Below are 14582 nucleotides of genomic sequence, written 5' to 3'. Positions count from 1 at the left end.
GATATTCTCAAGTTAAAGTTGATTTCATATACTCGAATAAACTATCTTACAATACAAGTCGTTCCAGAAACGCAACTCCAGCAATATTGGCAATATTATTTTAAAGTTATCTACTTTAAAATGTATAATAACATGTCTGAATTATGAAGTCAATATAAATGAGTCAGATAAAATTAAATTATTAGAAGACTTTTTCACCAAGTAACAAAAATTAAAATTTGTTTAATTCATTAATGTTTGTATTTTGAGAACGATTTCTGAAGTGAAGATCGAAACGTCAAAAAAATTATTTTAACCTTCAATTGTGGTTTATTCCCATTAAAATAGTAATTATGTAAATATATTTACAAATAAATTTTACAAATTTCTACAAATAAGCTTTTCATTTATTGCAACAACCAATGATATTAGAAAACCGTCTTCAATTTGCAAGTAAAAGTGAATTACTGTTTTTAAAATTAAGCATCTCTTTATTTAATAAGCCTTTAGGCAATCAGAAAATCACGATTTCGTAATCTACGATGAATGAATAGGTTACAACAACCAAATCGTGTATTCACGATATTGCCTGCATCTTATGTAAGTCTATAGAAGTACAATTCCTGCAATTTCGTGAATTCTTCGACAAAAAAACTACCTATTATTTATGAATCATCGTCTTGAAAGTTACATCAGGTTTATTATAGTACAAAACGGAATAAAAATACAGGGACATTATTATGATTCTTATAATCAGAATCAAAGAACTAATGTATATACACCTCTGGTAATGAAAAAATAATTTTTGGGAACCAGTAAGGAATTTGTAATAAAACTTCGTGACTTAACTCTCTGTTCCTGAAGACCATGATGATCAATAAATATTTTGAATTTTACAATATTACTTAAAAAAATTTAATTTTTTTGTTTTTTTCTTTATTCTGTATCCCCTTTCCTTCGATACCTTGCACGTTGTTGTACGTCGAGCCATTTAGATGTTACAAGCTTAGTGTCCTTTTCGCAATACGATACCATCTTTGTTTTTGTATTAACGTATTTCCCCGTCTCCTACCCTTTTCAACGATACCTTGCACGTTGTTGTACGTCAAGCCGTTTAGACGTTAGCCGATATCTTGTGACGTCAGAGTGGGAGTGGAGGGGGTGTCTGAGGTGGCCCTTACTCTACTATATACCTATATATATATATACCTATGTACCTATATCTCCTTGCGACTGAATAATAATTCAGAAATTCCTCAAATGCCTATTCAACTACCAGAATGCTTTTGACAGTGAGTCCAGTATGAAAAATTGTTAAATGAACTAAACGATGAAGCTAAATAGAAAAAAACCTACTTATAATTCAAAACCTTTATTGGAATCAAGAAGAAACCTTCAAATATTCCAAACATACTTCTAAAAGTGTCCATATATAAAGAGGTGTCCGACAAGGCTCTTTCATGTCTTCACTGCTCTTTAACTTATACTCCGAATGCATATTCAAACAAACACTATAGTTTGGTTTTGCTGAACAGATAGAATTATGACGTGAACGCCATGCGCTGGTTACGAGTTGCAGTTCCCAACGTCACAAGTTCGATTTACACTAGATTAAGAAGCGAGATACAATTATTATCGCAGTGAATACGGTAAAACTCATAATATACACATTGAAACCTTAATTCTATTTGTCACTGTAATAATGGAGTTATGATATTTATAAGTTATTATTGATTATGTAATATGAATAGTGTGACCAACTAGTCTGAAAAATCATATCAAATTGAAATTTCTTGTATTTTAATTATTGTCTTCTGAAAAGACGATTCAAAAACAATAACAATTCATGTATACACGTGAATCATTTGTATTACGAAGCATGCTACATACAACGATGTAATAATTGCTGATCAATGTTTTTTTTCGGTTTTGTCAACCATTTTAATTAAACAAACTTCTTGATTTCGTTCGCGCTATTTACAATTAATATCATCGAATGATTCATTTCTAAACCATTACGTGCTTTGAACCAAAATCAAATATTTTGCGTTACAATATGATTTTGTGTAAAAATTTATTTTATGTCAGTAATCAGTTTGAAGCCGCAACTAAAGTTAAATAATCAATAAAATGATGATATTAAAGGTATATATTAAAAAAAAATGGCCCAATTTTTATTAAAAAGTCCCGGATTTCAGGTATTTTTTCAGCCTTGACCCGAATTTGACTGAATTGGAGTTTTTTTAAGTTGGGCGTTTAAAATAAAAAAAAAATATCACAAATAGAGGTTACCTTGATTCTTAATTGATAAATTAATTAGTATCGGTGTCCTCGGATGAAGATTCGTCATCACCTAAATTATTAATCAGTGGTTCTAACTGCTATTCTACAATAAAATCTAGTTACCACATCTTAGATATGATTCCATCTACATGGTTGATATAATTTTTCCAGGAATCTGATGTAACATTATTTTTTCCAAGTATTTTTTCTTGCAACTTCACTCTTTACTTGTGTCCATATTAGCTCAATGATGTTTAGCTCGCAGTGAAAAGGGAGCAATCTAAGCACACATTTACCTGAATACTTAATAATTTCATCTACCACATACTTTTTTTTATGGGATGACTTTTACTAATGCTAATAACTCAGCTTTGACCATGTCGTCAGTAAATGTAATATTTTTTTGTCGCAACCATTCTTGAATATTAGCTTTTCGCATAGCATTAGTTGGTATCTTTTCATATTTTCTACTATGGTAGGACGCATTATTTAGGACAACAACTGCAGTTTTAGCTAAAGTTGGCAAAACCCTTTGCAGCCGCTCTTCAAATAGGTTGAAAATTATGTCTTCATTGTAGTCGCCATTTTTTTGGATTCAAACAGAAGCAGTCCGTTTTCCAGAAATCCATTTTTAGATCCGATATTTAAAACAATAAGTCGTTTACCTTTCCCAGAAGGGTGCTTCAATCCTGTGGAAAGGCTTTCAACATATGCTTGTCAAGCACTGGTGATTGACATGACAGTCCAGACTCTGTCAACAGTATGATCAGCGTTCACCTATGTTTCATCCAAATAATAAATAGTACGGTCTTCCTATACAGGGATGAGTGTCTTAAGAACCGGCAAAATAACGCAAAAGATAGAAAACATAATACGTTGTGAAATAAAAAGAGATGAAAGTAGTAGAGGTGAGAAATTATCGGTATAAACCTATAATTTACTTTACATTACATTAGAATTATCGAAAATTTCCCACCTTTCGACGTTAGCTTGTGAGCTGGTTGACTTCAGTCATAGTAATATGTCTCACGTAATGTAAATAAAAACAGTTTAAGTAGGAGTATTTTTTTATCCAAAATTAAAATATTGATCAATAATAAACTATGATTTGAGACGTCGCATACACTTTTCTCAATACAGAATTATCATAGCTTGTTATTCTGTATTCGTCAACACAGAATTAATTATCAAATTACTACTAACTAAACTGTTTATTTACATTTGCTTTATTTTTTTCAATTAATTTTTACTTTATGCGAAATTTAAAAAATGTTAATGTTCGACGTCATACTTGTAATATTATGACTGAAGTCAACTAGCTCATAAGCTAACGTCTAAAGGTGGGAAACTATCGATAGTCCTAATATAATGTAATGTAAATTAGAGGTTTCTATCGATAGTTTCCCACCTCTACTACTTTCATCTCTTTTTATTTCACAACGTATTATGTTTTCTATCTTTTGCGTTATTTTGCCGGTTCTTAAGGCACTCATCACTGTATATTGTCTTATGGATCGTAAGTATAGTCACCTCCATGAGATAATTTCATTTTTTTCCTTTTTTACACTATTTCGACATCTTTTCTTAAACCTAAAACAAGAATGAATCAGTCCAGATAAAAGGTTTATTATTAGAGAGAGAATTATACTTTATTGATACTATGTACCAAAAGGTCATCGACCATTTTTTAAGCCAGTTATTATTATTAATATGAGATTTAATATGAGTTAGTTGGTATTAAAATTGTACTCACCGAAAACTAATTAATTTCAAAACTTTTTTCAAAGTAGTTTTGTTGAAGTAGGAATGTTCGGGTTTTCTAAAATGTTTTGCATAATTTTCTAAACCGTTGGAAGCTCATTGAGTAAAAATAAACTGTGAACAATTCGTCGAATCATGCTCTTATGTTCATTGGTAATTTCATCAAGCAGTTTTTTAGATCTTTGGTAAGGTTTTGGAGGTTTAAATTTACCATTATTTTGGCGATGTTCTTTTAAAATATTATAAACAGGTAATTTGTTAGTAGCTAAAATTATTTTTATTATTATTATTAATAACATAACAATATTAACAATCTACCTGTAGCTTCAGCAGTGAATTTAATAACACCTTCGCAGCCCTTCTCTGCGTTTAACTCCGCAAGTGTTTTTTTATACTTATTTAAAATAACACATTTTTCTTCAACAGTAAATTTTGTTTTTTTTTTTTGCTCTGTTTCTTGGAGGCGAAAGAGTATTTCCATCCATATTTAAAACAAACGATAATATAACCCAAACTGATTTTATATAATACGGTGCGTTGTATACACGGCTTCTCCCGTTGGGTTTCAAACGCATGTAAGTCTGTAGACAGCCAATCACAACCCTGCAACTCGTCGACACTCAGTGATCACGCGGCCTTGGGATTCTATCTATTGGATGGCCGAACTTTAGACGATTTCCGTTACATAAAGGAAGTTTTCAGAAAATTTAATTGAAATATTTATAACCATTAAATATTAAATATATTTAAAAAAAAATATTTACATCCTAATATTCGTACTTCAGATAAATGTTTATACACCTACTTGCCGTGATTCTTTAAAATTGTAATTTTATTGTACCCATTGATATATTATGCGACAACATAACCTGCACGGTGCTTCATTTAAAAACTTGTTATAAGTTTCCAAACTTACAAAAAACTTTTTTTGCAGGTGCCGCCGCTGCTTCCAGAATGTACGTAGACGCAATCAGTAAACTGGCTCGACAAGCTCAACAGGGGACTTGGGGTGGTTCATCTGACATCGGTAAGTAAACCATGCACCTTGCTATTTTCACCGAGCGTCGCTTGCACGCGCTCCCTTATCCCTTATTGACCTTCAAAATTATAATGGATCACTTGGGAATTACAACCAGATCCGGATTTTCTTGTGTCAATATATGATATATAAATTTCTGGATGAAAAACCAGAGCACATTTTGTGGATGCGTTTTATATAAACTTTACAACACTCTGTAATATAATAGAGTTGTATGGAGTTGCTAAATATGATGCTAATTACGTAATAGAAATAATAGAAAATCTTCTAGAGATAAGTTTGTGTTAACACAATTCAGAAACGCTCAGATATTATGGTGATAATGGGGTTAAATGGCAACAAATTCGGCATTTCGTTTTTAATCCGGGTCTTTCTCTGTTAATTTTTTTTAATAAGATATTCAATCTAGCTTTATATATTTATTTTCACCAATTTCAATTTTTGTGGCTCTGTCAATGTTGATTTAGTAAAATACTCAATATAGGTGTATATATACTCAGTGACATTAGAAGTGTTACACCTAATTTTTTGGCAACAGAATGACTATATTTAAAACATGTCATGATAACAATACCAGTGTTTTATCTTTTCTACTTTTTGTAAAAAACATAGTTTTATCTTTAAGTTTTTTTGTGAAGAGACTGATTTTGAAAAACTTTTTAGTTTTTATTCCTGCCTAATTGTATTCAGTGAAGTAAAGTACCTTGAGTTCGAAGACACCTAAATTACCACCATGTTAGCGATTTTGATAAGGGTAGAATTATTCCGTATAGAGATATGGGTTTGTCTTATCGCGAAATTTGCCGTCGTGTTAATTGTACGCCAATGGCGGTTATGCGTGTCTGTTGTGTGTGCACAAACGAATGTATAGGAACACGAAGATCACCAACTGGTTAACCGAGAAGTACCACAGAGCAACAAGATAGGCGCTTTTGATTACTGGCTCTGCGAGACCGTTTTGCTACTACGCGTCAAATTGCTTACCTATGGTTAGGAGTAGTAGGTAGACCTGTTAGTATGCGTACACTATACCGTCACATTCGAGCCTTTGGACTGGTATCATTCCGCTCACGACTAGTGCTTCCTTTGACTGCGAACCACTGTCATCAACGTTTAAATTGGTGCAAAGAACGTCAGCATTGGGTGGCAGAATGGCATAATGTAGCATTTAGCTATGAATTACGATTATGTTTAGGAATGCATGATGGTCGTAGGATGGTAAGACGCCGCCGTGTAGAGCGACGAGATATCGAGTTTGCTGTTGAGAGGCATGTACACAGGACAGTTGAAGTAATGGATTAGGGGGCTATTGCCTATGGTAGCCGATCACCACTTGTGTTTATTCGAGGCAGTATGACAGCTGCACGTTATGTTGATGACATCTTACTACTTTACTGCTTTATCTCGACGGCCGTCGAGACATCCTTTTTCAGCAAGACAACGCACGTCCCATATTGATCGAAAAACTATAGACTTTCTCCAAGAAGCTGGCGTTAATGCTTTACCGTGGCTGCGCCGTGCTCCAGATTTAAATCTTATCGAACATGTATGGGATATGATGGGAAGGAGACTCCCCACTTTGCACCATCTCCACAGACTCTGGCACAGTTAATACATGAAGTTCAAGTTGCTTGGAACGAGTTGCCACAAGCACATATCGATCATCTCATTTTGTCAATGCCTAGACGTATACAGGAGTGTATTCAGCTACGAGGTCGCCAAGCATAATGTTTTGATTAAAATTCTTGACAACGTTATCGTTTTATTCTTGATGTAAATCTACCATGTTGCCAAAAAATTAAGTTCAAGAAATTACTCCTTCTGGGTGTAACATTTCTAAAATCACTGAGTATATTTATTGTTAAATAATTTTAATTTCTGTTGCTTCACTAATTTATAGTTACAATAAATTACTGATCTTTCAGACTTCTAATGCAATTACACAGTTTTAAATTTTATTGGAATTTTGTGTCTGGTACAAAACCCAACATGCACCTTCCAAAAACTTAATTTGCACTAGCTTATCTACATGTATACGACTATATATGTACACTATTGCTCGGTGATACCGACTGTAGGTGTTGGAACTACTTTTTTGTAACAACTTGAAGACTTGGAATATTTATTTTTAAACTAGTATCCTTTTCTTCCCTAATTTTTAATTTTAATTCTCAAAAATACTAACTTAATACTACCAGTTATATATCTTGTACTAATAAAAATATAAAAATAAAAAAATAAAATAAAAATATAGTTTTGGAACAGTCTTAATATGTTTTTGAAGAAAATTTCACCTGTAAAAAATTACCTGTAAAAAAACTTTTCATGATATTTTAATTTTGGCCGCCTTACATATGTTTCCCAAAAACATTAATGCTCATATAATAACAGCAGTAATCTACGTGTTAAATACAATGACAAGATCGTTAAATTTCTAGAAATACAAATAAGGATATAATATAGAATGAAAAGTATCCAGACAGTACCTGTTATTCTATCTACTACTGATGGTGTTCCTAAAAACCTCCTAAAAAACATAAAAGAGCTGAGTGTAAGTGAATGCCTGTATAAGACCGTAAATAAAGCTGTGATTGATATTCTAATCATAGTTGATAACGTGCTGTTACGAAAATTTTTGAGAGATACTCCAACTTGTTAAGTCACCTAGGTCTTGGTATCACAAAAAGAGTCCCACCAGAGCATAATCCTTTTAATGCCGCAGGTATTTGGGACAAATGAATTTTCCCCTTAGAGGGAGCGTGAACCATGTGGCTAAATCTGGGATGATATTAATTATCTGATGTATATAGATGATTTAAAAATAAGGACTTTTACTCAGAACTGCCTGGATCAGACGCTAAAAACTGTAAAAACCTTATCGAATAATATTAATATTCATCGCTGTACCTGGATCAGGTGCGGAAAACTGTAAAAACCTGCTTAAATAATATAAGTATTCATTGCTGTACTTTAAATATAGTCAGAGGAAAGGTTAGGCCCAGAGGATTCGATATGCAAAATGGCCAAAACATCGAAGCCATGGGTGAAACTGAAGTATAAATATGTCGGAGTAAATCAAGTGTGGAAAATTTACCACAAGCAAATAAAAACTAATATAACTACGGAGTTTATATGGTTATATAATTAAAGTGGTGGGAATAATTCTTAGTGATGTAAGTTTCCAGGAACTGAAAAGACGGTTCCCTCTCAAAGAAATACCTACTACCAATTATTGAGTTTAGTACATATCTGTGCGAAGGACACTAAATATAAAATTAAATTTTGTTTTAAAAATGCCCCGATAGAAGAAAATGAGGTTATATGGATCATAACAAGATCTCTACTTTTATCGAGAATGTGGTTTGGTCGATTGTCATGGGTCCTACGAATATAATTCAGTGGTTTCCTTCTTCTTCTTTAAGTGCCATCTCCGCGACGATGGTTGGCAATAATCATGGCTATTCTGACCTTCGAGGCAGCTGCTCTGAACAATTGCCTTGAGCTGCAACCAAACCACTCTCTCAGGTTCTTCAACCAGGAAACGCGTCTTCTTCCTACGCTTCTCCTACCCTCTACTTTTCCTTGAATTATGAGTCTCAAGATGTTGTATCTTTCGCCTCTCATTACATGTCCGAGATATTGCAATTTCCTTTATTTTATTGTATTTTCCATTACACTCTCTCTGCCCATTCTCCTTAACACTTCTGTATTCGTGAATCTATCTACCCATGGAATCCTTAAGAATCTTCTAAATCCTAAAGTGGTTTCCTGAATTTAGTTTATTTAACCAACATAATGTGACATAGAGTTTTTCTAAAAGTTCTAAGTAAAGAGTCATTAGTTTTGATGTAATACTCTACACTACACTGTCTCTTTGAAACATCTTCACTCATCCGCCGTTGCTTCACTTTACCAATGTTAATGCAAACCTCATTTAGATAAGACGACTGGCCATTGTAGTCGAGTTTGTAAAATTTCTGAAACAAAGCTACTTTGTCTTCATCCTAAATGTTCCCACATTGATTTTGTCAGCTGCAGACTGTACCCTGAAACCCAAACAAATTATAAAACATTCGTCACAAAAAAAAGATTATTTATTGGTTAAAATTGAAAATGTGTGTAACTGTTTTAGTGTTTTGACTTGACTAGTGGGTCTAAATCCCAAGTTAAATCCCTGTTTTAAAAGTAAAAACTAAAAACTTAAAATAAACGCACAATATTATAAAACAAGCCGCCTATAACGTTGCAACACTCATCTCATGTAAAGAAAGTTTTTCTGGCTTAGGCTTCTTCTTCGTAGACAGTAAGAAGTCGTAACAATTAATAGTTTTGTTCATAAGAAAGTTGGTTAGTAAAAACTTTATGCACAGTTGCCGCTCTAAACTTGTTACTTTTTAATTAAATGTAAATAATATTACAAAAAGTTTCATTAGCTGTATAGTGAGTCAGTTATTACAACCAATGCCTCCAAAACTTCAGAAAATTATTTTCATTAAATATAATTACGTAGAAGATCCATAAGCAAAGTTTCTTTTCGAGCTCCACTAGATATTAACAAAAGTAAGCGTCTCTAAATAACATAGATATATGAAAATTCTCCACATTCTACCTTCTCTAAAACGACAGTCTAAACGAGAGTTTGAACAGCGCAAATTGCTTTTGCGAGCGAAAATACTATTAACAAAAAGTTATTTTGTAAAGCAAAAAACACGTGCTCACATACTTTGGCGTCGTTGAAGGCGGCGCGGCGGTGAGAATAGTATATTACAAAATATGTACCAAACAGGCTTTGCTTACAATATTTCATATTGTTTTGTCATAGTAGGAGTAAGTTATTTTATTGATAAGAGAAATCGTTTGAGATGTATATATTGTAGCACTAGAAATTGATTTCTAGGTACAATGTTTTTTTTTTGTAAGAATGTCAAAAAATCTATACGGATTGTGATAAGTGGTCATACATAAATCAGTTTGCCTTATATAAAGATTTAAATACCAAATATAAGATACTCAGTTGTACAACCTAGTTAGCAGGCTTTTCGTTTTTTTTTTTGTTTAATTAGAGTACAATTTGAGGTTAAACATAAATTTTTGTCACAAAATAAAGATAATCAAATTTATCGTGCAGGAGATAACATAATTAAATTAAAATCAGTCTTTAAGACTCACTTGTACACAAAAACAAAAACTTAAACTTCTTTCAGAATACGATATTCTACTACCTATATACGCTTTCAAAACCTTGTCTTTAAATAACAAAAAATATAAAAAAAAACTGAAGGTAGTCCCCAGAAAAATGGACAGGTATATAATCGGAACAAGAATAAAGACTACAGTAAAATTCACTAGGTACATTTGCTGTGATTGGTGGGTGGCCGTGTCTTAATTTAAAATTTGGCGGGTTACATGTTTATTAAAATGAAACTTGGGTATTAGTACTACATATTTTAGGAATAAGCTGACTGTGTAGGATATCCTAGTGCTGTTTTTTTTTATTAAATATCTAGGTATTGTTTTAATTTTTTTTGTAGGCATATACCATCTTAAGTTAAATAAAAATTATGTAAAGTCTTTCCTTTTCACTTTAAATTTTTCCATTAGCTGTTTTATAATAAAAATTGCTATTGTCAACTTGCCTTATATATATATATATATATATATATATATATATATATATATATATATCCAAATTGATTTTTATCTACTTTTATGTCTAGAAAGTTGAACTAAATTGTGTTATATTTCACCATGAGGTAAAAAATTTTCTGAACACAATTAAGCAAATGTTTACTGAAAATAACTATTGCAAATCAAATAAAACACTAAGTAGCTATGTTTAAAATTTATTCTTTGAGAAGGGCCTTATTGGTGCAATGACGAAGGTAAAACCCCTCTTAACCTCACCTAGGACCCAGTACGTCCCGATTTAAAAATACAACTCTAATATAAAAGTCTACAAATAACATCATTACTTTTTAAAATGCAGAACCAACTTAAGCATGCATATATATATTTTATGAAATTTTACTATTACTAATTAAGTAAACATATTAATGTTAAATTAACTAACTTTCTTGTAACTAAGCCTATAAAGATATAATAAAAATTCAATGCAGATACAAAAACAAAAAATACATGTGAGCTACAAGAATTGTTCAAATTTAATTTTTAATCAGTTTCTTTTTTTATTGGAAAGAAAATATTGATGCTTTTCCATTTTTCGCTTCTTTGTAATATCCTTAGTGGCTTCCTGAAATTTTTCCTTCGCCTTACGCTTTGCTTCTTCAACATCTCTCATAATTTTTTTTATGATTGTGTCTTTTAATTGTATAAAACTTTCATCATCTAAGTCAACTAAGCTGTCTATGACATTTTTAAAGTGTTGTAAGTCTTGAAGACGTTGTTGGATGGTGTTTTCCTAGATCACATTTCTCTGTTCCAGCTTTTTTCTGATAAATTTATTAAATTTCTCCTCATGACTTGATTTGATAATTGAATTTTCTCCCAAACACCTTGCAGCATCATCTAAAACAAAGTTGGTACCCACACGCTCCTCATATATTCTTCAGCTTCAGTAGAAGGGACATGTGAAAAGAATGTAAGATGAAATACCTTCAAAAATAAATGTCAGCTGGACATAAAACAAGAGGAAGACTAAAGAGTATATAAGGAACAAATAAAATATTACATGGCACTTTTAAAAATCAAAAATTTGACGAATATACTATAAAATACAGAACAGAATCGGGAAATAGTCTTAAACAGACCAAGAACCAAAAAAAGTTATATCAATGATGATGATAAAAAGAAAGGAACTTAAAACTCTATAGTTAGTTAAGGGGTGAATTCCCCTGAAGGTGTTGATTTTGACAAGTGAAAATTATTACATGAGGGAAGCAAAGGTAACAAAGCAGTAAATTTGACCCATAAACTATCACCACCTCCACAATAAAATTAGCTATGTAAAAGGCCAGTAACTACAAACTTAGCAGTTATATTATTTAAAAATGTTTATTGCTTGTATAAAAAGGATTATTACATGAGCTGCCATACAAGATTAATTATTATAAATGTGGTAGGAATTAATAATTTTTTGGTGTTTACCTTCTTTCTTCAATAAGAAAGCATAATTATTATTGTTAGCATTCCATTCCTGAACCTTTAAGGCTGTTGCTGCCTTATCATTTTGATCCCGTTTTTTGTGTATATTATACTATCTGGACAAATTTGTGATATCTTGGCTTGTTAATAGGGCAAGTCTTTCTAATTTTGGTGTTTCCAATTTTCTTTAATCATCTAAAATTCTGCTGGGTGACAACCCAGACAATAACTTCTCTACAATCGTTTTTTCTTGTACTTTTGAGAGATGCATGGTTCTTAATTCTTCTTTATGTCCAGCATGTGTTTTCCAATAACTAACAGAAACTTGTCCTTGATCTCTCAGTGTACAGATCAGCCTGAAAAGGCACACTTCTTTAATTTTAATTGATCCACCAAATTTCTGTCCTAGTTTTATGGTTGGGCTTATATCCTAAAGATATACAAGTATAAACTTTAATTATTTCAAGTAACAAAGTATTGCACCTACCTTTGATGTTACTTTTGTTACACTCATAGTATATTATCTTATAATCATTTCTCTTAACCACTTTATTCATTGTATAACTTGTCTCAATTTTCTGCATATCTTTTCATGTCTCATATCCTTGTTTACTAGAAAATTCAAAAGTTATTAGTTCAATACTCACCTGGTGGTGGTCCTTGAGATGTTTTCATAACTTCTCATGACTTTCACAATTAGTTTCTTGCTCACATAACGGACGAACTATATGATTCATTTTCTTCTTGGATACATCTATTTTATGCATTCTTTTGATATGACGATTTCGTAATTTTACATTTTTAAATGTTTTGCTTCAAAGGTGGCAGGCCCCTGAGAGAATTGCAGAACGTGTTGAAGTAGATGGAGTACAGGAATCCATAATTTCTTGCTAAAACCAGGACTTGGATAATTAAATATGGTGTTATAACCAAGATTCCTGAAACAATTGAAATGAAAAATTTTTAAATTGAAATTATTTATGTAAGCTTGGAGTTGGAATAAAACCGGCGCCAAACAGAGAAAAAATTTTTGTCCGCTTGGTGTTAAATAAAACCGCCAATATAAGACACACACAGGAAACAAAGACACAACCTCACAAATCATATGTCGATAATGACCAATCACAGCAAATGTACCTAGTGAATTTTACTGTAGTCTTAAGAATAAGAGATACGAAAACAAATTGAAGTGAATTCACTATCAGCTAAGGGTACAAAATAAAAGAAATCGCATAGTTACTTTAAAATAGATCTGAACAAGACACTTATTAAGAAGAGATAACTAGGAGAGAATTAGGGAGCAAAGAGGTGACTATCTGAAAACCGAAAAAGAAAAGGACAAGAAAAAGGGGACGAAAAAATTAAAGCTCGTTTTACTTTATTTAGCGTATGACTAGATCACAATTACGTTTTGTGTATATAGTCCAGTCGTCAAAGATTTGACCCTTAAAAATTATAAAAACAAGCTGAGTTTTGTCGAGAATATCAATTTTGGGACCACAAAAAAGATGCATAAAATTTACCACTTTGTATCAACTCGACGGTAAAAAATCTATATCGTTTGATCAGAGTATCCTATTGAAAAAGGTCAAAATGAGTTTTAAATGAGAAAAGTGCAGCTTTCATACGCGTATTCTGTATTTTGCCGCAAATAAAATTCGTTAATGTAAAGCTGTTTAATAGATCAGCTTTGTGTGATTTTTATCACTTTTTACGATTTTCTTGAGATCAATAAAATTTATTACTTTTATTGACCTGTCGTAGAGAAATTTCCATTGTTGTTGATCAGTCTTAAAAACCTTAACATAAAAACTTGATTTTGATTTTTGTCAACAAATATGAGGCATTTGAAATATGACTAAAAATGTAGAATTTAAACTTTTACATTACAAATGATCTCGCGTCAAGGAAAATGCCTCCTGGAAGATGGTTTTGGATGTAATTTATAGCAGAAATTAGGTTCTTTTAAAAAACTTACTATTGTAATTAAAGAAGATCAGTTTTAAACGTTTTAGACTGTTTGTATCGTAAAAGTTTAAATTCAGCGTTTTTTAAGCATATTTCAAATGCTTCACATTGGTTGCCAAACTCCAAACTAAAATTTCATGTTATGAAGAAATTAACAAACAGAAAAATATATTACAAGCAAATACATCATAAAAATACATCAGTAAATTACGATAATTTATTTTAATTAATAAACGTTGAGTTGACAGATATCCTCAATTGACTTTTTCGTCGCAACTAAAAAATCATACGGATTGCTATTGTAGGATCTGTTCGGAGCATTCCTTCGCCAGATGTTTAAGCCTTTGTCTTACAGGACTGCTATTATGCTTTGACGAGGATATTTTTACCTACCTTAAAAGTGAATTTTAGCACCTGCCATAGTTTCTATTCAATTTAGCCAAAATTAGTC

At 31.8% G+C, this 14582-nt stretch overlaps 1 protein-coding gene across 2 annotated transcripts in view; it reads left to right on the top strand.

Moving 5' to 3' along the window:
• The window catches only part of IRSp53 (Insulin receptor substrate 53 kDa), a 633215-nt gene that overhangs the window by 452010 nt on the left and 166623 nt on the right, over positions 1-14582 (top strand). For both annotated transcript variants that reach the window (XM_072523036.1, XM_072523035.1), the window contains exon 3: positions 4958-5050. In XM_072523036.1, the coding sequence (XP_072379137.1) occupies positions 4958-5050 (93 nt within the window). The remainder of the gene's footprint in view (positions 1-4957; positions 5051-14582) is intronic.

Source organism: Diabrotica undecimpunctata, chromosome 2 (assembly GCF_040954645.1).
Source record: "Diabrotica undecimpunctata isolate CICGRU chromosome 2, icDiaUnde3, whole genome shotgun sequence".
In the NCBI taxonomy this organism is placed as follows: Eukaryota; Metazoa; Arthropoda; class Insecta; order Coleoptera; family Chrysomelidae; genus Diabrotica; species Diabrotica undecimpunctata.
This window is presented reverse-complemented; position numbering and strand designations above follow the sequence as displayed.